Genomic DNA, 23,365 nt, shown 5'->3' with positions numbered 1-23,365 from the left:
CTGTCTTGCCCATAATGATCATTCAGCCTATTGTGCCACTCACCTCAGCTGCCATAGAAATAAATCAGTACATCTACCAGGATGAGCAATTCTGTTTGCAAATGTTGATAACTGATCTGTCAATTAGCTCAAAGCATTAACCCTGCGAGTTAGCTGGAGGAGGATAGAGGGAGTGCATGAAAATGTTTCTTGTATGAGATGGCAATTCTAATAATTTTTTGAGACAATCAAACCTCGTTAAGAGGCAACACAGGACCAGCTTTTTTTTTAGTTGGAGTCAGGCAGACTTCACAAATAAAAGAAAGACTGTGTGGGTGATCTATTCATAGATCATTAACCCCTGCACTATGTTCCATCTGATACGACTTCCCAAACGTCTGGAACCAAACGTAAAATAGTTTTGGGCTGAACAACCCACTGTATTATGGGTAGGTAACGAATGGCAAAATGTTAACAACTCGACATAGTGGGGCATATTTACAAGCCCCTATCGCCACAGGAATGTCAATTTTAGTGACTTTCCTGTAGCAATATGGGCTTCACCTTATTTACAAGGCAGCGTTAAAGCACTTAACACTGCCTTGTAAATTAAGGCATCTTTTTACGCTATACGTAGCGTGAAAGGGGCGGGCAATGGGTGTTGTAGTGGGCATTCCACCGCAACACTCATTGATTTTGACGATGCCGCATATTTACAAGGCTGGTGTAAATATGGGACAGTGCCAAAATTAAGACCAGGGAAAACCTGGTCTTACCCTGGCAAAACGAGGAGAAATGCTTTATTTCTCCTCATTTTTGCTGTTTCTATGTGTGCTGCATTGTGCAGCACACATCACCATTGATTGTTTGTGTTGGAATGTGACCCTTCCTGCACATAAACCAACATAAAAAAAAATGACGGATTGCAACTTCTATGTGTGCTGCACAAAGCAGAACACATAGAAGTTACAAAACGCCATTTCAGATTATTTATGTGCAGGAAGGGATACCGTCCTGCACATAAACAATCCTTCCCTTCAATACAGACACCCTTGAACTATGGTGCAAGGGATCCTGCATTGGCACTTGGCTGCTAAATTTAGCAACAGAGCAGGGAGACACGCAGGGCTGCACCGTATTCTTGTAAATACGGTGCAGCCCTGCATTTCGGGTGGCGGAGCGTGGCGTTAAGCCCCAAGGCCTAAGCTGCGCTTGGTCACTTCTTTTGTAAATATGCCCCACTGTGTCCAGGATGGCTCATACCTAACTGGCACAAAGCAGATGCAAAGAATCATAATTACCCTACCGGATTTCCCTCTTTCAAACTCTACGGACCGCATGAATACAAATCGCGTAGGTATAGTGTGCACATAGTCCAGGGAGCCTCTTCAATTTTCTCTGCACCAAAATATGCAGCCTGCAATGGCTGTGCATGAGTGTTATGGTACAGGGCCTCTAAGGGTGACACAATATGTGCTGCAGCCCTTAGAGGCCTTCTCTGGTCACTGTGCCCTTGGTATCCATGGTACCTTTTACATGGGGCTTACCTGTGGCCAGAGATGTGCCTATTGTGGGTACAAAGGTACAGTTTATGGAACGAAAACAGGCCCTGAGCACCTGATTGGCAGTGGTCCAGGGCACATCAAGTCAAAGGCCATCAGAAATCTGCCAAAAAGTGTGTGTGGGGGGTTACTGCAACAGAAATCCACTTTCCTTTATGTGCCGATTCTCAAAGAAGGTATACATCAATCAAGGCCATGCAGCATTTGCCATATTAACATGGTGTAAATTTAACCATAACTAGGCAAAAATGACAGATTCAGAAAGAATATATGTATAAAGCCTGCCTTGGAACACTTGTGTATGAACGTCTCTTGTAGCAACCCGAAAGGTGTTCATTCATATAAAGACAGATGTGGATCTCGTCCCTACATCAAGAGTCAGATATACAAAGGAGAATATGAACAGTTGTCTTGTGCAGAAGTTGGTCTAAAAAAAACAGGAGCCAATAAGCACGCTTAAAATGCATGCAGCCAGGGGTAGAATCACTGTGTAGAAAAACACAGCAGCAGGGGAGATTGGTAAGCAAGCACTGTGCAGGCAAAGCACTATAAAAAAGTGCCCCAAAAGTGAATGGATACAGTACTTCAGCCATGGGAAACTGATAAGTAAATCATAGAAGAACACCACAAGAAACAACAGGAAACAGTATGCTGCAGCCAACAGAAATGGAGGAAAATTAAGTGGCAAGCCCAGGAACCAATGAAAAGCAAGGGGGCAAGATGTAAGCTCCTTTTTATGTTGAATACAATAGATTTCACAGGCACAGCGCAAGTGCTGTGCAAGCGAAACCTAAAAAGGGTTGTATAGATAGACAGATAGATAGATAGGCAGGCAGACAAACAGATAGATAGATAAATAGATAGATAGGAATCAATGGCACAGCTTCAAAGCTTCAGCTAGTACTATAATATGTAAATGTCTATATAAGCTCCACAAAGAAGAGCCTTGAAAGCAAACTAGAAAGCTACACAAGCAGGGCATACAAACTATTGGTTTACTAGTGTAACTTCAGTCCTCAATTAAAATACACATAAGCATGACATAGAGAAGTGAAGTTATAAATGGACTTCATTGCACTCATAGTTAGAAGAGGATAAGCTTATAAAGAACAGTTCCAAATGGACACAATCTGGTATGCTGTAAAATAGCCTCCATCAGATAAACAAAGGTCTCTCCAAAAGGAATATAACACAGCAATACGAGGAGACAGGAACTAATAAAGCTGGAATGTTCCCATTGCTCGTATAAAAAAAACTGGTTGAAAGAATTGTGCTGTCACATCAGGCTTGAAACACTAAGGCAACTCTAAAGTAATAAGAATACAATGATAAAAACAAGGACAGTTGCACTAAGGATAACTATCTTGTTTGCAGATGTGCTCTATGGGGAAGAGCAAAATGCAGCCATTCAAAGTGAAGTTAGCAAGTGGCTGAGGTAGGCTGACTCACTGCCCATTACTGTGAACAGGATCAGCACATGAAGAGGTGCAAACATGAGCACATGCTTTACTGGGAAGGCACACAAACACATTCACCTATTCCATATTGTCTGACCTAAGCCCTTTCTTCTAAAATGTCTGTCTTCACAAAGTTGATAAGAAACTTTACTGGGTGAGTGCACCTCCTGCTGGCTTCCTGTACATAATGCGGGATTCACAATTTCAAATCGTCCCTATCCTATTTAGTAGAGACTTTAATACAACTGTTGTAAAATGAGGTATCATTGAGGCAATTAAGATCACGATGGGTACTAACCGAATTGCTCTTTCTTTTGTGAGTTCTCCTGTTATGATATTTTTAATGTCATTGGATATCAGGTTTTTCATATGTAATTTTATGAAGTTTATGTACTCATGTTTTTTTTACTCTTATGTTTTTTTAAAAAACGAATAAAGATTGATGATGATGAAATATACTAAAGAAATGCTCATTATTACTCTGCACATCAGTAAGACGGTTTTATGGCCCTTATGGTAATCAAACCAGAAATTCAGCTAGAATGTTTTTTAAGCAACAGAATCACTAGTCCTCCTCGTTCACTGGAAATCTTCCCTCTTCACTGGAGATCTTTCCTCTTTTTTTGGTCAGTGTGAAGTAAAACAAGCATTTGCAATGCAATAGGTCTCGCATTTACGCTAGTTTAAGCTATTGGCATTGTAAATGGCAATGCGTTTTATGTTTTAAAAACCAAAACATAAATAAAAGGCATTGTCATTTATACCAATACCTCAAACTCGCGTAAATGCGAGACCTATAGCTTGGAAATACAAGGCATAATGGGTGGGCGGGCGAGGAGGGGGAGGCTCGACCTAAAAATGTATAAGATGACTCAGACTGCTTTTTATGAGCTAAGTTTACACAGTTCAGAGATGTTTATTTACAGCTCTGCGTAAAGGCAAACCAGCGCTGCAAGGTATTCTATATGCAGTTACTTACAATATCTCACATTCCTTTCTTTTACCTCGTCCGGTATGATACACGCAATCTCTTTCTCCATGCCTCGACTTGAGCTGCACGTCTAACGGGCAACTAACTGAGAACAAACAGTTTGCTTCTTGTAATCAAGTGATCAGGGTGGGAGGCCAGATATTTGGGCAATTCCAAGAGCAATATCCCTTTCAGTTTCAAATTGAAAAGAAGTGTGTGATTTAGGAAAGCAACTAAAAAAGGAAAACAAGCAATAAAAACAACAAACGTGGTCGAGATTGTCCCGGCAGCTTCGAAAGTGAAAGCGCGCACAGCGCGCTGAATATAAACAAAGCACGTTGTCCTGCCCGAAGTAGGACAAACACAATAAAGAACATAGTACTTACAGCACCAAAAATAACAGTACCGTGTAAGAGCCGAAGTAAAGGGGCCAGTAGCTATCGGAGGTAACAAATTACGACATGGCAGTACTAAGGATGGACTAACAAGCCTTATAATGAATCAGAAGACAGTATGTACAAAGCACAAACACACAAGCCAATGAAAAACAAGGGCAGGGGAGTGGGCAGAGCTTCTCTCCATACTCAATTACCACAGGTCTTCACAGAGCAGCGCTTGCACGCTGGCTCACGCTCGACCTAAAAAGGACTTTGAAAGCTCATTGGTCCCGGGCCGCGCAGCGCCCTAAAATACATTATCTTGTGATCCACGCATGGTTGGTGGGTGACAATGAATCATAGGAAAAGTCCTATTGCACCCCATTTAAAGGGCTTTCAAATTGTTAAATTAAGAATGGAAAATAGGCAAACCAGAATGTCAATCCCTGAAGTTTTGTGGAACGAGAATGATTATTCTACCTCGTGTTTCAAAGACAGACCGCCCTCGAATTTTTCAAAGCCCAGGAAGGCCGGGAAGGCCGTGTTGTGACGTGAGATGGCTATGTCCCCCTGAAAGTTGTATCAGTTGGGTGTAGATACAAGTCACTTTAAGCCGCAAGGAATGACCCTTTAATAGATTTTTTTTATAGCATGATAGGCTGTAATGTTAAAGAGTCAGTGATCATGTGATGTCACCTCCTATGGCGTCAACATGGGGCAAAAACTGTTGACTAGTGTGGCATGTTGGTGAATTGACACCCAAGAGGGAGGAAGCACAACACTCGCAATCTTATGCTTGAAGTATTCACCCCTTTGTACCACAGTATATTGCAAAGCTCTATCGATTGCAATAACAGTCTAACACATTTTCCCTCGTTGACTTTCACCTTGAAATGAGTTATCTGAGGAATACAAATGTATTTTCTGTTTTGTAAAATCTTTGCGTTTAAAACATGACTCGCATTCTGTGTTATTGGCTTTGAACATTGCACCTCTTTTGTTTTTCAATATTTGTAAAGAGCACTCCTTTCTGTATCTGTGTGACCGGGTTTGCCGAAAAATCCAAGCCACCATAAAACAAATTGACATGATAGACTCCTATATGATTGTACAATCTTCTCTCGTTTGTTATTGAGCAGAGCAAGAGCCATCGGTTCCTCTTCAGGACACAATGAGCTGGGCTGGGCTGCGCTGTCTCCTGATTGGCCTTTCGGCGCTAGCGGAATTTGTGGCCATCGAATCACATCAGAGCGAGGTGAATTGACAATATAGTTAGAGCAATAAATGTATGGCTGACAAAATTTGGAATTTACAGTTGTGACTTTTTCAGAGAAAACAGATGCGGTGATATTATCAGTAATATGAACAAATACAGTTTCATTTGGTGAGTTCTATCCGAGGCTATTTAGCTAGCCACAAATATTTAATCGAAGGATAAATGCTTACAAATCCTGAAATGTTGCAAATAACTTGCAGACATTTGAGTTTAACTGAATAAAAGTGAGCATTTGCTGAAGAACCACAGAATAGAATGAATATTACCTTTACATTACCTTTTTTTAAGTTTCTCTGATCACCTAGCCCTGCATATTTATGTGCAGGAATTTTTTTTTTTCTACGCCTATCTTAATCTTATTTTCCTTTTGTCTTTCCTTACTACTTTTTCTATTGAAGATTGCTAAGAAAGTACCTATTTTGAATAAATGGATTGTATTATTTATATTAAATCCTATTTTATACTGTATTTTCATCTCACATACAATGAGTAAGTATAGATAACATGTATATGTTTCAGCATTGCCTCTGAGGGGCTCTGGTGACATCATAAACCATGGGGCAAAAGACTGATTGGCTTATGATGTCACCAGAACCCATAGCTGTCAATAAAGCACAATTTTACAAATTACAGCTAACAATGAGCACAGATTTCAATTGAAATATTTAGGTTTATCTTTCATGAAACATCACAAAATAAAATGATGGAAGGAGAGTTTATACTTTTCAAACACTCATCCCCAGTCAAAGTCTTGGTTTAATCTATCGTTATTTTGCTCGCTGTGTCACCTCAGCTTGGACCCAGCCACATGGAAATCGGTCTTTACCCTGCTCCCCATGGGAAATGTCCAGCCCGAACTGCCAAGCATCCTGGGACCGGTTTCGAGGAATCACCCCTCATCAGCCAGGCTAGCTTGAATCCAGTGGCGCTGCTGACGAGGGACACACGTCTGGGCATACCTTTAGCCACTTAGGGCCTGAGCTGGTAGTTTGCGGTGAGCTGTTCCCATGAGCAGGGTCAAGACTGATTTGCATATGGCTGGGTCCAAACTGGGGATGCTTAGTGAGCAGAAGAACGAAGATGGATTCAACCCAGATCTACGAGTGGGGGTGTCTGAAAAGTTTCAGAACTCCCTCCATCGTCTTATTGTGTTTACTACTATCTTTCATTAATACATTGGTGATAAAATAATGCACAATAGTGAGGGGGAGAGATTGTATGCTTTTCTGTGACTGCAGCATTTACTAAACAATTTTTACTGCATTTATCAAGTAATTTCCTGGAAATTTTGTAACTTTTCCATAACAATGTATAGCTTAAATGGATGAAAATAACATTGGAAGAGAATGCGGCACATTTTCAGCATGATAAAGAGCACCTTGCTGCTTAATATGATCTTATATGCACATGATATGAGAAACTAAGAGCTAAGAGCTCTGCAGACTGGTCTGGGGGCTGTCAGTATGCTGATGAAATCAGGAAGCTGTGAAATATTGCCCCTGTTTCATGGTTAACTATGAAATAGCAGTGTTTATACCACTGCATGTTGTGCAACTTAAAAGCATCCACATAGACGACTTATGATATGTGTTTTTTTTCACATGCAGTAAATATAAACAAAATGATTTAATGGGTTTCAGAGTAGCGTCCTACTCTCCAGAAAAGCGCTTCAACACCCATCAGGGGTAACAAGCGCTATATAAAGACAAACCTTTTTTTTCCCTCTTCTATCCTTCTGCTTTCCTTACGAAACCATCATATTCACCCCTTAAGTAGTTGGCTGGTGTGTGTGTGTGTGTGTGTGTGTGTGTGTGGAGGGGGGGGGGGGGGTAAGGCATCCTGTCTCTGTAGTCGAAGGTCTTTAAACCGAGTAGTTTGTTGACCTTTAATTTCAAGGATGCCCTGCTCATGTACTGTCGCAAACAAGAATGATAATGTTTGGAACAATTATCTAAATGTTTGTAGTTTCTCGTTGGCGACTGGATGACTCCATTTGTTTCTTTTTAGAGAAGTGATGTTACATGTTTGTTGGAGGTTTGCCAGAAAGGATGAACATTGAGAAAAAGCAGGGGATTTGGGTACTATATACAGATGGGTAGAAAAATAGCATTCAGCTTTGCCAGAATTTAAATCAAAAAAATACTGAATCCACAAACCTACAGTAAAGAGTGGCTAAGGAGAATTAACTCGGAGCAAGCTGCAATTTACCAACAATCCTGACTTCTTGGCTGTGTTAGCAATTAGTGAATATACATCTGAGTATTATCTTCTCCTTGCCGTGAGAGCAACCTGTCACTGTCACTCACTGCTAGAGGAAAAATGAACTAATTGCAGCTGCTTTAGTCGCATACTCCCTTGAGCACAGATCTCTGCAGTGGGTTTTGTACCATTTAAGTATTTTTTTTTAAAAGTATTAGTCACAGTGTGAAGCAAGCTACAAAGACAAATGAATCACTAAAGGATTATATGTATTATTGTTATAGTGTTATAGCAGCAGCGTTCCGAACTTGAAGTGATGTACAGAGAGCAGTATGGTGTTTGGGATCCAGCTGAGGACAGTTTGCAAATTATTGAGTGTGGCGATAATATATATTGCAGCAATAAATAAGAACACGTGGGCGTGAAGAAATATGACCAGATTTACATGGCATTTTGGGCATGTGCCAAAGCCAAGTTCAGAAATCTGAGAGAGAATAGATAAGTCACATGTTTGGCAGAAAACATAAATTTAGTAGCAACCTGGGAATTAGTTTGACAGAAAATTAGCCACTATAAAATGAAAAATTGCGTTTTTGAAGCAATACTGTTCATCTCATATTTAGCATTTTTCCGGTATGTCCGGCTAGCTCAGCTGTTTGCCAAAGCATTTTTAACTACTCTGCTAAAAAACTAAACAAAACAAAATCTACATACAGTCGCCTTCCTTCAAAGGAGTAATCATCTCTCTTCTCATGCTAATGTCTGTTTGGCATATCATTAATTGATGTCATCTTCATCGGAAGAGCTCCCTTTACAATTAATGTAGTTCATTTTATCTGCATATTCATTCATTTTTTCTCCTTATTGTAGTCAGCTTCGCACTTTCTGATGGAGGTTGAATCAGGTAGTTTATTTTCATTGTGAGTGTGTCCTTCGAAACGATTACCTTGGTAGACATTATTCTTGCTGTCCTTCTTAAATGTCACTGATTACATTTGCTAACATAACCCTTCTTAATCCTTTTTGTATGTGCCATTGTGGTCCTTTTTTAATGTTCATCATTGTATGTGCCAATGTCATCCTTCTATGTCTCTTATTCCACGTGCCTTTGTGGTCCCTCTTTCAATTGATCCAATCTTGCTAATATAAATGCTACCACATTTATTAAATATTTTCAAACTTAGATTGCGGTTCCTTTTCAGTGCATGTGTCAATCAATCAGGGGTTTGTAAAGCGCACTATTCACCAGTTAGGGTCTCAAGGTGCTAGAGGTGGGGTGTGCAGTTCCATTGGGGTCACTTGAGGCCTTTCTTGAACTGCGGCAGTGTGGGGCTTTGCCGGAGGTGGAGGTCGTTCCAGGTCTTGGCTGCGAGGTAGGAGGAGGACCTTCCACCCGCTCTGTTCTTCTAGAAGCGTGCGATGGTAGCCAGGGCGAGGTTGGCTCAATGGAGGTTTCTCCTGGGGGCATGGAAGGAGGGACGGTTGTTGAGGGATTGTGGTCCGGTGGTGTGGAGAGCCTTGTACGGGTGCGTGAGCAGCTCGAAAGTTATCCTTCTTTTGAAGGGGAGCTAGTGCATTTGTAATTAATTGCAGCTGCTTTTTAAAATCTGGGGACAAGAAGTAACTGCATGTGGTACTGCAGACTTGTGGTGCTCATTCTAGGCGCACCACTTAGCAGCCTGTGGTGCTGCAGTCTTGTGCTGCTCACTCTTAGGACACCCAGTGTGGGCAAACGTGATAGGCTTAGTGTTAAGTTCAAACACATGCAAATAGCATTTGTGCGTGCCTGTGTATGCACTCATCAACACATTAAAGCATTATATTTTTGGCTGTTCCAATGCTTTTTTATAAAGTACTGAACGTTCCCTTAGTGGGATATGCTACAGCGTACACCATGAACATGGCTCAACAGAACTGAGCCCAACAGAACTGTCATTTTGCATTCTTAATCCTCATTCTGGGACTATGGTAGATAAGAATTCAATTTTTGAAAGGCATAAATAGCATGGAATGTCACGGATTGAATGCTCTCCTGAAATTATAGCCTAATGGCCAATTCATATGTCTTGGAAACCGTATGTCAAAGAGTTTCTTGTAAAACCATGATGTTCTACTTTTGACCTGTACTTGTTGAGCATTATATTTTTGTATACAGAAGGGATTTCTAGCATTCTGGATTATTTAGCTCCATACAGCTATTAAGTGATCCAACCCTCGTCCTCCTAGTCTGACTGCCATCATATCGGGAATGTGACAGCCCGACTTGCTGTTGGCGGTCCCGCCATGGGAATTACAATGCAATCGCCTTCAAGGCGGTTACAAAGTGTATTTTTTGTATTGCGGTGTGTGCTGCGTGCTTCAGCACATGCCGCAGTACACATTTTGCATGCCTGCCACATGGTGCAGGGATATAGTGCCCCCCAGGTTCCATGTCTGAGGGCCAGGAGGGAATGGGGGTCTGCTATGGCCCCCCAATGTCCCTTTCCATCTGTCTGTTCATGTTGGGTAAACCACCATGAAACAGTCGGTGGGAAGGGACATGGTAATCCCTATGGTGGTGCCTGGCAGGCACCACCCATTGTAGGGATTGCGGTTCCCTTTGACGAGCTCCTTGAGCCCTTCGGATCCGTGGCAGTCAGTCTCTGAGACCGACAAGCATCAGCCCACCATCATAATGAGGCAGGTGGTAAAGCAGGCTCTGATGGTGGTGGGACCGCCACCGACGGGCTGGAGGTGACGGTCCCACCACACCACACCCACAGTGTCCCCACACATATCCAAAGAGTATCACTAAGAACTGCCTCCTGTTGCATCCATGAGATAAATGCGTATATTTTGCAATCATACTTGCAAAGTTAGAACAGGGAATACTCAAGAGATGTAGGTATGCAAGCTGAAAACAAATAAAAATACAGTCACCATCACTGGGAAAATAGCCACCTCTTACTAATCAGTAGCAAAAATTATAATGGCTCATTATCTGAAAGTAATGTATATAGTGCAGCCTTTACCAAAATCAGATTTGTATTTTTTCCACAACACTTTGCTGCGTAGTTGAAGAAATCGACAGTATTATTTATAGGAGAAGAAATGAGTTTTAGCAATGAAGCAAGAGTTCTCGTATTTCATGTCCTGCGAAATTTATTAATTTCTCACTATAGGTATTTACAAAATGTTACTCACAGACTTTTAGAAGATAGTGTCACAGAGTTGAGGAAGGAGAAGGGCCATTACACTATAACATTTCTCTACAAATGAAGGACATCTTTGTTTCTCCATTTTCTTGGCCTTCAAAAGATTGAAGGATAATTGCAGTACAGCACAGTTTGTCTCTGAGAGATTAGAAACATCAAAAACTGGTAAACAGAGACAGAGGATTCAGCCATCAAGTGTCCTGGTTCACCTAGGGAATAATTGGTGACAGCCTGTAGAGCAGTTGATTGTAGAGACATTTAACACAGCTATGACCAATAAGCAAACAGTTGTGTTATTGTACACAAACCATCATGTGATCTTCAAGCATGCGTGTAGATCAATTACACAAAAAACTGACAATTGTTGAAGACTATTGGGAACTGCTGCAAAGGTGTATAGGGGTGCCCCTTGGAACTTTTGCCCCAGTGGTCACAAAGGAGCCAGAAGTCACTGCTACCTGTATGCTAGAGCCAACCATGAATGTAGCACTCCAAAGCATCCTCTGCAGAATACTTTCTGGGCCTATGGAAGAGCAGAAGAGGACTGGACCCTGCTTGCTGTGCCCTGAGAGGAGCTATGCGGCACTGGGCCTGATCCCTCTCCCACGATGAAGAAGTGGACTCCAAGGGTAAATGGCCTGACTTCCTGTGCGGATGTAGGAACACAACAAGTTGCAAGAGGCACTTTTCCTAAACTAACCAGTTGGCCAGTACCAACTGGACCTGGACTGACCCTTGCTTGTGATTTCCCTGAGGTCCTGGATGCCTTAGAGTTGACTCAGAGGAGCTTCTCCAAAAACAGTTAAAAATTGGGACGGGAAACGTTTTTTGGTCTTCCAAGACATACAGAGGGGTGCCCTTGCAGCAAAGGTGCTTGATTTTGATGCCTCTTCCTTGAATACAACTTCAGGATTCCCCAGTGTGAAAGTTTGAGTTCCTTAAAAAAGACTTAGTCAGAAGATAAAATCTTTGATGGGAGCAAACCTGCTTGGGGTCTTTGATCTCTATCGATGTGGCCCGAAATTGCACCTAGGTCTCCGATCCAACACTTCCATAACTATCATTGGTGCTTAGTGCTTTTTGGTGCTTTTTTAAAAACCTAAATCTTTAAAAGTGCATATCTCCTGTCCCTGTATTGGATTTTGTAATTTTGGTGTCATTTTGTTTATAACATCTTACTCTTCTATAAATCAGTTTGGGATTTGTATTATTTGGTATTTTGACCTAATAACTGTTTTGGTAATGCATAAATGCTTTACACATTGCACTAAGTTAAGCCTGTCTGCTCTGTGCCATAGCTACAATGGGGTATAACTCAGGTTAACTCAGTAACTTTGGGGTTCACTCTGACAAACCTGTGTCATTATTCCTTGAGGTGGATTATCGCCCACCCAAAATTATAATCCACTTTTTTTTACACACACACATTATACTATGGAGTATAGGAAACGTTTGAGAGAACAAGGTAATCTGTTACCCATCCATAATAGAAATGAGCAAACTATCTGAGTAGACTGCCAGAGGGAATTTAGCAGCATGCCTGCCTCTGAACTCTAAATAAAATGAATCAATTACATTAGTACGGGGCTCAGGAAGAGGAATGTTTTTTGGCAGAAATTGTACATTTGCATTAAGTGTTGCTCAGTGGACAGGGTATACCCTTCCTGCCAAAGCCAAGTGGGCCAATCTCATCTTAATCACTTCAGATAGATATCTTCTGGATTGTTAAGGTAAGTTGTAAATAGATTAAATCCAGATGGCATGATTCAAAAAGAGATCAATCAGCCATACCTATCTTGAAAGTGATCACACACAATTGCTTTCATCTTGCATTTTGAGGAAAGATGAATGTAACAAATCATCTAGTAAATCAGAGGAAGATGTTCATATTGGTGAACGTGATTTGTTCATGAACCTTCTTAAAACAAAGCAACCAAATGTATGTTCTGCAAAGCTCTTCAGCATGCATTTTAAAGTTCAGGACATTGATGATAGATCTGCCACAATATATTGATTCAGTTTACTTGCCTGACAGTAAAGCCTCTTTTATTTCTGATGTGTTTTATATATAGGGCAAATCTACTCCACACCATACATATAGTTTTGCTTTTTTTTATCTTTTGGAAAAAGTACTTTATTTCTTTTCTCTTCCAGATCGACGAAGATGTAAACATATACAGCCTCAAAATTGATTCTCGGATTACTTCGAGGTTCGCCCACACTGTTATTACCAGTCATGCTGTCAACAGGGCCAATGTCTCCAAGGAGGTGGAGTTTGATGTGGATCTTCCTAAAACAGCTTTCATCACCAACTTCAGCATGTGTGTACATAATCATATGATCATCATTTTCAGTCATGTGTATTCTCTACTATTCTCTAATATTTAGAAACTTTGCATATGCATTCTACCTACCTTAATTTATGCTCTTTAAACTTTCAGAACTCCTTTTCCTAGGGTGATAGCAGACCTGATATAATTCCACAAAAATACAATATGTTCATGATGGGGGTTGGAAAGAAATGTGCTATTGAACATTGAACTTGGTTGACAGAGGAGAGATTTTCCTTGTGAGTCTCACTTGAGTTCATAGTGACATTGACATGGCTGACCATAAAATACAGTTCTATATTTCTCAAACAGTAACTTAGCTTGGAAAGGTTACCAAAAGAGCAACAACATCTTATTGACTTTCCTCAATCCAGGGCTCCTCCCTGTTTCGCCGCAAATTACGCAATAGACTTTTCTCTGTCATCTTTACCTTTCAGTTTGTCTATGGAGTCACTGGAGGCATGATGGCGCATCAAGGTGCCTACTCCATTTAGTGTACTCTTAGCAATTTCTTCTGTCTTATACCATGGCTCTCTCACTTTAACCAATAAGGACAGGATCCATGACCAGCGATGGTAGGATCCGTGGTATTTGTGCTTATATTTATTGTATGTAAATTTACATTATTAGGTCAGCCAGAAAACCTGGAACTAATTTATCGAACGTTTCATTATTGTGGACATCCCCGACTTCAATTTTCTTTCATCATTACATATATTAATGATATTCCTACTGGAAATCAAGACATGAATAGTAACAGATTTCATTCCACCCGGTCCAACCAATTTATACTAGCACTACCATAATTTTCAATGTGTCAAACTTTGTGCTCATGCAATGGCCAAAAGAAGTATTTATAAAAAAATGTGCCTCTTGTGGCTCAAACCTAAGGCACAATTTCTACATTTCTCCCAAAAACTGTTTTTCTTGAAAGAACAGCAATAATCTTTGCTAAACAACTATTCTCGCAATTAGAAAATTGAGTTACCTCAATTAACTTTATCCATTTTACCTCAATCTGGTTTTATAGCAGGCATGTCCACCTCCACGAACTGCGCAATACTATTTGCTTTGGTATAGAGGGATTAACATCTGAAGGAAAATCCCCCTTCCATTCCTGTGTTTTAGATCACCGGCTAGGATTTAATTGGTTAAAATGCTATATTATGTAGGCAAAATTGCAAGCATGAATAAATGATGTTGGCCTCCTAAGTTTGATTTGTTTTGATTTACTTACTTTACATTGACACCAGGGACAATTAGGTGCATCTTCACAATTTACTTTTCTGATATTCCTGTAGTGCTCTTTAGAGTCTGTTCAGATCCACCCCAGAAGGACGACTTGTCGGAACACTAGTCTTTTACGCTGACAACAATGTCTTACTAGCAAAAACGTGAGTGTGCTTGCAGGGACCTCAGAATGGTTTGGTAGCCTCCTCTGAAAGAAATAGGCTGACAACAAATCTGACAAAAAGTAAGCTTATGAAATTTGGAAACTGGAGACAGGGAGAAGCTCACTTTAAATGTTATGCGAAAGATTTTTGTTTAGAGAGGGTGAGTGAATACATTTGTATGGGGTATGATTCACCAGGAAATTATTAGCAAACCATGTGATGCAATTGACATGGTCGGTTTCTTCTTAAAGATGGTCCTTTATAACCCTACTCTACTACCCTCGAAAAATAGAGAAATATTGCAAAAGGAAACCTGGCTGCACATCTTCCTAAAATGTGTTTGTGGACACAATAATGTAGAACAGTAGCACCAATAAATATTAAGTTCCACCAAGTGCTTCTCCCAATCAAGTTCATACAAAAATAGGAATACTGCATTGCCACCAACACAGCAAAATAGACATTCAGGGGCAGATATACTAAGGATTCACACAACATAGTGCAACAAAGAAAGTTGCTGTGCTGGGTTGTGTGAAACAGAGGGGGCAGAACTGTGCTATATCTACTAAGATATGGCACACTTCTGCTCCCTCCTTGTGCTGGTGCACTGTGTGCAGCCTAGTGGAAATGCAGGTACCCTTGCACCATGCTGCAAGGCTGCCTGAATGATTAGCAGGATTGTGTTTGTGCAGTGAGCGCCACCTTCCTGCACGTAAACAGTCCTTAAAGGCATTTGTCTATAGAAAAAGGAAGTAACAAGGAGAAAAAAGGATATTTCTCCTTGGTATGCCTGGGTCTGGGAGGTGCATCATCTTGGTGCAATCCCCGGTTTACAGACCATTTTAAATCTGGGGGTGCATCATAATCCATGGATGGATGCGAGAGAACACCCATGCTCCACCCATTGAATGCCTTCCTGGTGAAAAGTAAATCAAGGCAGCACTATACTCTTGCTTGAGTTATGTTTTCTAAACAAGACCATGCAAGGTGCCGCAAATCAGCTTGTGTGTGGTTTTGTAAATCTCTACTAACATATTGAGGCAGATTTACAAGCCTTTGCACTGCTTTTGCATAATTTTTAACATGGGAAAAGTGACGTAAGGGTGGCGCAAGGGGCTTGTAAAAAAGCCCCATTGTGCTTTGGCTGCCTTAAAAAAGTGGCAAAGCCATGACACAAAATGTTAGTAAATCTGCCTGTTAGTTGGTAGGCGGAATTGTTGCAAATTGTAGGGTCCAAACTCACAAAGGGACACAAATTAGTTGTGCAATCTAGAGATGAAAAGATGAGAACTTGAACCCTTTTACATACTCTTGCATGCCTTTGAGAATGAGCCCCCAAAACCTCTAAAATAACAATTAAAAAGGAATATCCTTGCGCTTATTCTAACAGTAAACTGGATATTTCGGGCCAATTCACAAAGACATGCAAGAGTAAATATAATAGTATGTCAGTAGCACTGCTTCCTGTACACATAAATTCTTTTGTGAATCTGGCCATTGATGTCCCATTTATGTAAACTGTATCGTCTTTAAATGTGATTCCTGTTTACTTTCGGACACATTTGTGTATGACTTGCAAAACAGATGGGTCACTGGCACATCAAACATATATCAAACTCCACGAAAAAACTCAGGTGTATATCATGTTCGTGCCACTTTACAAGACATGCCACTGTGTATCAGGAACACAGAGTGGTTGTTTTCATGATGTCTAAGACGTTTTTTGCAGACCTTTAAACTATTATAGTCTCTGAAACTTCAAAGAACTTGCCTAATAAAACAACCATAGGCAAGACCAAAAAACAAACCTGGATGAGTATTTACATCAACTTTCTTGGACATACTATAACATGTCTATGATTTGCGAGTTTGCAATGCAGAGGGATGGTTGTAAGATGTAAAGTCTGTTTTTGTTTGATGTGTTGTTTGTGCTTGTGTAGCATGTTCTTGATTATATGATTAAAACAGATATACATATATATTCCCTCGCTATGAAATTCTTCATTGTTTTAACTTGTTTGACTGTTGAAGATGTTGCTTACGGGTAGCTGGGTTTCTAAGTAGGCTATCCTCTAGCAGGATGCCATCATAACTGGAGTACACTGTCTTTTGTGCTTTGTGAATGGTGGTGGGCTCTGGTTGCTGCGCTTATTGGAGGTCAACTTAAATGGGCTGGGTGAGGATGGTGTATTCATGGAGTGCACGGGGCAGTGGTTACAGTGGTCAGATACAAATATTGCTGGAATCTTGCATTCTAATGGCATGACCATTTTTGCTCATGGTTACTTATTTTTTGTCCTACCTTACTGTTGTTAACACCTCTTATGTGCTTGCATTAAACATTAATTTTTTCCATCCAACTCTTCTGTGCAGTGCAGAGATTTTTAGCTGAAAATAATTAGAGCTCGGACCAGATTTAAGGTCTGAAGTACGAACTAGTGTCCGTGGGTTCAACTCAATGAAGCAATGTTTGGTGGACAACCACCATTGGTTTTGATGGCCATCCATCAAACTTTTAATTTTTTTTCTGTTTTTCAAAAACAAACTCCAAACATGGGACTTTGTTTACGAAAACAAAAAAACGGGGTGTTTTCTCCTGGTGTCCGGTGGTCATTCTTGTTTTTTCCTGTCCCATACCTCCAGGTTTTTTCCAGCAATAAAAGATAGAAAAAAAACATAACCCTGTCCACCCTAATTGCGTTTCTGAATGGGTCTGTAAAAACATTTTGTGAGTTGGAAGTAAGTTTTCGACCCACAAAATGGGTTTAGTGCATCAGGACCGTTCTTTGATCATTCTGCCGATATTCACTTTTCAGCTAATACCTGTGAAATGCTTTAAACCCTCTATGCTGGTCGGGTAGAAAGCACTGTCAAATCAGATCCCTTCTGTGACAAGTTACTTCTGGCAACATTGGATGGCATGTGCCACCTGTATTAAGTTAATCCTGGCTCCTTCTAAAATAAGAAGTCTACTGTAATTTGCTATCATAGGCAACTTCTAATATCACTAGTAACATGATATACTGAAATATACTATAGAAATTTGACTTGGGTTTATTAACCCACCCGATTCAGGCTCTCATAACTATATGTTTTAACTAAATCACCTATCCATTAATAGACATTTTAATATCATTATGTAATTGAACGTTTTAGGTCTATTGCATAGAATTTCGCATAGGATAAAACAGAATGTGGTAGTGTAAAGGAATACACTATGCCTTTTCATAAAAACTCCGCTTAGAAATGAAAATACTTAACAAGGGGATGTCCTCCCATTATAGTGTGTTTGGATTCTTGTGTCTTGCTGCGCTGTCTTGTGTTATTTTTGTATTCAATGCATAGCGCAACACAAGATGTTGTTATGGTTAGATACTTCAGATGCCCTCTCAAATGTGGACACTGTTTCCATGAAGTGTGTGCTAAACAATAAACTAATCTCCATTAATTTTTCTTCTAGGACTATTGACGGGACAGTGTACATGGGGACAGTGAAAGAAAAGGAAGCTGCACAAAAAGTATATCAGGAAGCAGTTTCACGAGGCCAGTCTGCTGGTATTGTCAAGTAAGATTACATCAATTACTAAATTGAGCTCAGTCATCACACCCTGTCTTTGAGATATTGTAGAGTGTCTTCATAGGGTAATCTGTGGTGATCAAAATGCAATGTATTGTAAGTTGAAAAGGGAATTGCTGTTAAATGTTGTCACTAAAAACTTGCAATTGAAATTAGTCCATGAGGTCCTGTCCTAACTGTCCTAATTGCCCTGGGAAACAACCATTACAACACAGTCATTACATCGCATTACCTTTACAACGGAGTCATTACAACGCAACATCCTTTACATCGCATGCCATTACAACACAGCCATTACAATGCATGTCACTACAACGCATGCCACTACAACACATGCTATTATAACGCAATATAAGGTAAGTAATGGGAAATAGTCATTTTTACCCCTACACTATCTAAAACGTACCCTACTGTTGTACTCACAGTAGTGGGAATAGTAATTTCTACCCCTACACTATCCAACACTTACCCGACTGTTGCACTCACTGGAGTGGAAATAGTAGTTTATACTCCTACACTACCCAACACTTACCCTACTGTTGCACTCACTAGAGTTGAAATAGTAATTTGTACTCCTACACTATCCAACACTTACACTACTGTTGCCCTAATAGTATTATGCGTTGTAATGATATACAATGTAATGGTATGCGTTGTAATGGAATGCGTTGTAAGTGTAGTTTCTAAAAATGTGTTGTGATGGTATGCGTTATAAAATCATGCTTTGTAATGGGTGTTGCGATGTAAAACAGCGTTGTAAAGGCATGCGTTGTAATTGCTTGCGTTGTAATGTCACATATTCATTGCCCTAAATGGTCTTGCAATCCTCCTACAATCTCCTGAGTTAGCAGACATGGAAAGTAAGCAATGATAGGGATTTCCAAACATTAAATAACAAAATATAGGTGTAGGTTATTGTAGTAAATGTAGGAAGGAGAATAGGGAGTAGTTGGAAAGTGCTAGATATACTACTTAATGGGAATGACTAAGGAAAATTTAAGGAGGTATTTAGAGAGATATGCAAATAGTAAACCACACACAAAAGAGTAAAACAATTGCTATTCACAATGGTTACACCTGCATCTGCTAAAATAGTGCAATTGACTAAAGAAACTTAAGTGAACTCAAGCCAAGCCTTGGAACAGGTCTATCTTCACAATTGGGCAGTTAATTGTATTGCAGCACACTTTCATTGATTGGAAATAACAGGTTACAACACACAGAGAAAAGTAGAAAAATACATGGAAAATATGCTTTATTTTTAAAAACATATTTTATTGAATTATAATTGTATTATTTGTTGAAAAATAAAAACAACATTCATTTTATCTTCAAGTTATATACAGCACATATTCTAACAAGGATTCAAACACATTCAACACATCTGCTACTGTAACTTGAGAGTGAGGCGAGGAATTGAACTGTCAGGACAACATGGCACCCATCAATATGTGAACACAGTACAACATCAATCAATCAAACACAGCCTGTCCACATAAGAAATCAAGGCACACACAAAAACATTTGTTTCACTATCCTATTATATATCTTTGTTGCTTTGCACCTCATTTTGAAGAACAATTATTTGAAGAGTAGAGACAGAAGGAGAAAGAGGAGGCACTAATGTATGTTACAAAGTAAATTGTTTAGATGTAATTTAAAATATTTTCAGAGTAAGTGTTATTACTCTGTGTAACATGTTTTAGGTAGGCAGATGAGCAATATTTGCCTATCTGTGGTTTGGGAGAAAGGACAGAGTGACGAAAGTGGTGATGCACTGATTAGTTGTGAGACAGTGGTGTTGAATTCTTACCTGGCCCTAGAACAGAGAGCTATACAGAAGATCAGACTGCATGATGGTGAGGACAGGCTCTTCAAGAGGGAAGAGAAAGAGATGGGATATAGATCAACCTCCAGCAAGAGCATTTGCCACCTTCATAACATAACACAACATATGTATTTTTATAGAGCACGTACCACCCAAGGGTGTCAAGGCGCTGAATAACAGATGTTTATTGTTACCCAACACAATGGTACTCATGTTATTGACCTCAGAAGGATGAAAGGCTGAGTGGACCTGATGGAATTTGATCCTGGGATCATGAGGTCAAAAACAGGACCCTACAGTAGACACATTAGTCTACTAAGACACCAGACCCGGTATCACCTATCTTCTCTCATTCTGTCGCTTTTTCTTGAGGTCCATTTGGTACATGCCTCCACCACCATTGCATTGACATAGTCTTTCAACTTCTGACATATGTTAACCTTCTCTGTTCTTCTGAGGGTGTACAGAGGCAGACAGTGTAAAATCTTGTAATGGTCGAAAATAAAGTTATTTCAAATGTTTGTCTCTTCTTCAGTGAAGTTCCTCGTCTTGTTCAGTAGGTCTTTCTAGAATTTGTAGGTGTTTTGCGGTGTCCTGTTAGAGAGGCAGTCAAAGGAGAAGAGGGAAGAGCCCAGGGTAGCCCAGGGTGTGGGCTACATTTATAACAATGTATGGTTAATGTGCATCAGATGTTTGGGAATTAGGTCATGTGTATGGTGTTTTCCAGTTGTATTCCATTTGCAGTGCTGTGCCCAGGTGGTGTTGCTCTTCACCCCAGTGGGGTGCCCCCGTTAGGGCAGAGACCTCCTTCAAAACGGGTATGGTGGAAATCCAACTGTAAATTTACTACACAGATAATTTGTTGAATATTAATAAATCCAACTACTAGGTAGAGATTTCCACCTCAAATTAGTGAATAACATCAAGCAGAGATTTCAACCTAGGCGTGGAGAGAACTCTCTGTGTGTAAGGATCTCCACAAATAGATTTTCCTTCATGAACAGACTCCTAACTGTCTAGCAAGGTGAAGGCTTGATAGATAGTTTTGTGAGGGAGCTCTTGAAGTAATCTATTATCTGAAGCTGCACCACATTACCCGCTATTATTCCTCTGAACTGTAGATACATTTGCATGCTCAACACTATATTGGATGTCTGCTCGATCTAACGAATGAGCTGGAAATAGTTGGCATCTGATACATTGTATGCTAAAGGGGAATATATGTGGTTATTGATGTGCCAGAACAGACAATATCCATTGAAGATACTGTGCCAGGAGATGTAGTGCCTATTTTACAAAGATAAGATTTTCCTGTGAAGTACAATGACTTACTCTGTCAGAACTCTTTAGATCTCCCTGAACATACTTTCGTATTTACCAACGATCTCACTAGCATGGAAAGATGTGCCAAGCACAGGTTTATGGATGTACTACTGGGAATGTATTCTTTGAAGTGGCTAAAGAGAGGGTCTTATTGGTTATTTATTGTGTCCTTGATATTCCATGAACTATATACTGAAAATCTATCAGAGCAGCTAGATAAGGGATTAAGAACCAAGGTTTCCTGATTAAAGAGATGAGCACTCTATGGTCTAGTGACATACTTCACCATTAGATACCACCTCGCTATGACCGTGCTGTTGTTACCTAGAGGAGCGCCTTGGGAGCTCTTTGTGTGGTGGGAGGTTAATGCATATTTTTATGTACACCCAAAGGCAGAATTGACTCTGAAAGTGTGCTGCAGAGTGTTTGTTTCCAAGAGCCCTCCCTATTGGTTTGTGTCTTTTAAGAGACCTCTAAAGTTAAAAATATGTACAGGATTGTGAACAATGGCCCTTTTATTATTAATCCCCTTAATGAATAACTTGGATGATCCCAGCTGGAAAGCGATCAATGCTTGGTGGAATCTGAATATAACATGCCTGCACTTTTGCACTTCTTTTCAATTATAGAAAATGTGACATGATCCTCACTCACAATCACTTAATTCTATTTCATTATATACACTGTTTCAACTCATTGGTTTTTCACTTTCAAATAATTGCAAACTGGTGTGGTATTCTAATTAGGTAAAACTATGCAAAACAAGGCTACAATTCCAGAGTGCATTTTGCTTCAAGACAAAAGTTCAGAACTGAAAATAGGGTCCGTAATGACATTGAGTGAGATGGTCATCCTATTTTCAATGGACAGTTCAAGCCAGATCACAATTTAAATCCCCGACAGGAAGGTCCTAATTCAAAGTTTGAAAGGTTGAGGGCTATGAATTTGGAATGGATACCTATTAAGGGTGGGTGTTTCAGAAAGTGGGTTATTAATTTGTTAAGAAGGAACCCTTGCTAACTTAATAAATACACCAGAGTTAGGTCTAAAAGCAAGTCTCAGTGAATCTCTGCTCAAACTGTGGTAGCTATGCCACAAGCTGTAGGTAATTCTCCAGAGAAATGGGTTTTAGGTTCAACCAGTACCAACAATTCAAAAGTGCAGAAAACAAGACAATAAAAATCCCAAACTAATAAAGAAAATGTGATAACATTTATTGATAACCCCCAACCCTTCACCAAAATGATTAAAATTGGATAACGGAAATCAGAGATATTGATTTTTCATGTTTTAAGGCATAAAGCATGCTGATAGAGGAAAGCGCCAATGTCCGTTTGCAGTTGTCTGGGACCTAGCCACGAATATAGGGCAACCGCAACTGAGTTGACGTCTGATACAAAAAAGGGTCACCCTAGTCAATGTTTTTAGCTTCTGACTTAGTCAAATTTTTGGAACTCAAAGTCCTCCAGCACGGCAAGGAATAAGCTGGTGATAGATCATCGCCAAACCACCGCTGCAGCACTCGGTTTTGGGGCCTAAATTTGATTTTGCAGCTACAAAGGTTGCTTTGATGCTCTGATAACTTTGCTGCCGCACCATGGTCCAAATTTTTACCTTTAGTTTTAGTCACTTTTTTGGTTCTCAAAGTCCTTCAGCAGAGCAAGGGTGGGAGCTGTAGCTGGACAGGGGTGCATGAAAATGCATTCCTACACTATGATGTGCTAATGAATCCGTTTTTAGCATGGCAAAAATCCTCCTTGAGCAAGCCTCAGCAGCTAGTACTCATCCTATGAGGTGGAAAATATGTCCCACCTTTCTCCAACTGCTGTAAAAGTTCTTTCTGGAGACTCCTGAAGCCCCATGACCTCAGGACAGACTTCTATACATCAGGCCTCTCTC

The 23,365-nt window shown here is 40.2% G+C and overlaps 1 protein-coding gene across 2 annotated transcripts in view; it reads left to right on the top strand.

Moving 5' to 3' along the window:
* Positions 1 to 23,365, top strand: part of LOC146797519 (inter-alpha-trypsin inhibitor heavy chain H3-like) — a 415,853-nt gene that overhangs the window by 44,732 nt on the left and 347,756 nt on the right. For both annotated transcript variants that reach the window (XM_085624536.1, XM_085624537.1), the window contains exons 2-4: positions 5,485 to 5,600; positions 13,169 to 13,335; positions 18,199 to 18,303. In XM_085624536.1, coding sequence (XP_085480662.1) covers positions 5,517 to 5,600; positions 13,169 to 13,335; positions 18,199 to 18,303 — 356 coding nt within the window. In that variant the 5' untranslated portion in view covers positions 5,485 to 5,516. The remainder of the gene's footprint in view (positions 1 to 5,484; positions 5,601 to 13,168; positions 13,336 to 18,198; positions 18,304 to 23,365) is intronic.

Source organism: Triturus cristatus, chromosome 9 (genome assembly GCF_964204655.1).
Source record: "Triturus cristatus chromosome 9, aTriCri1.1, whole genome shotgun sequence".
NCBI lineage: Eukaryota > Metazoa > Chordata > Amphibia > Caudata > Salamandridae > Triturus > Triturus cristatus.
Note: the sequence above shows the minus strand (reverse complement) of the source record. Positions and strands in the feature narration are given on the sequence as shown.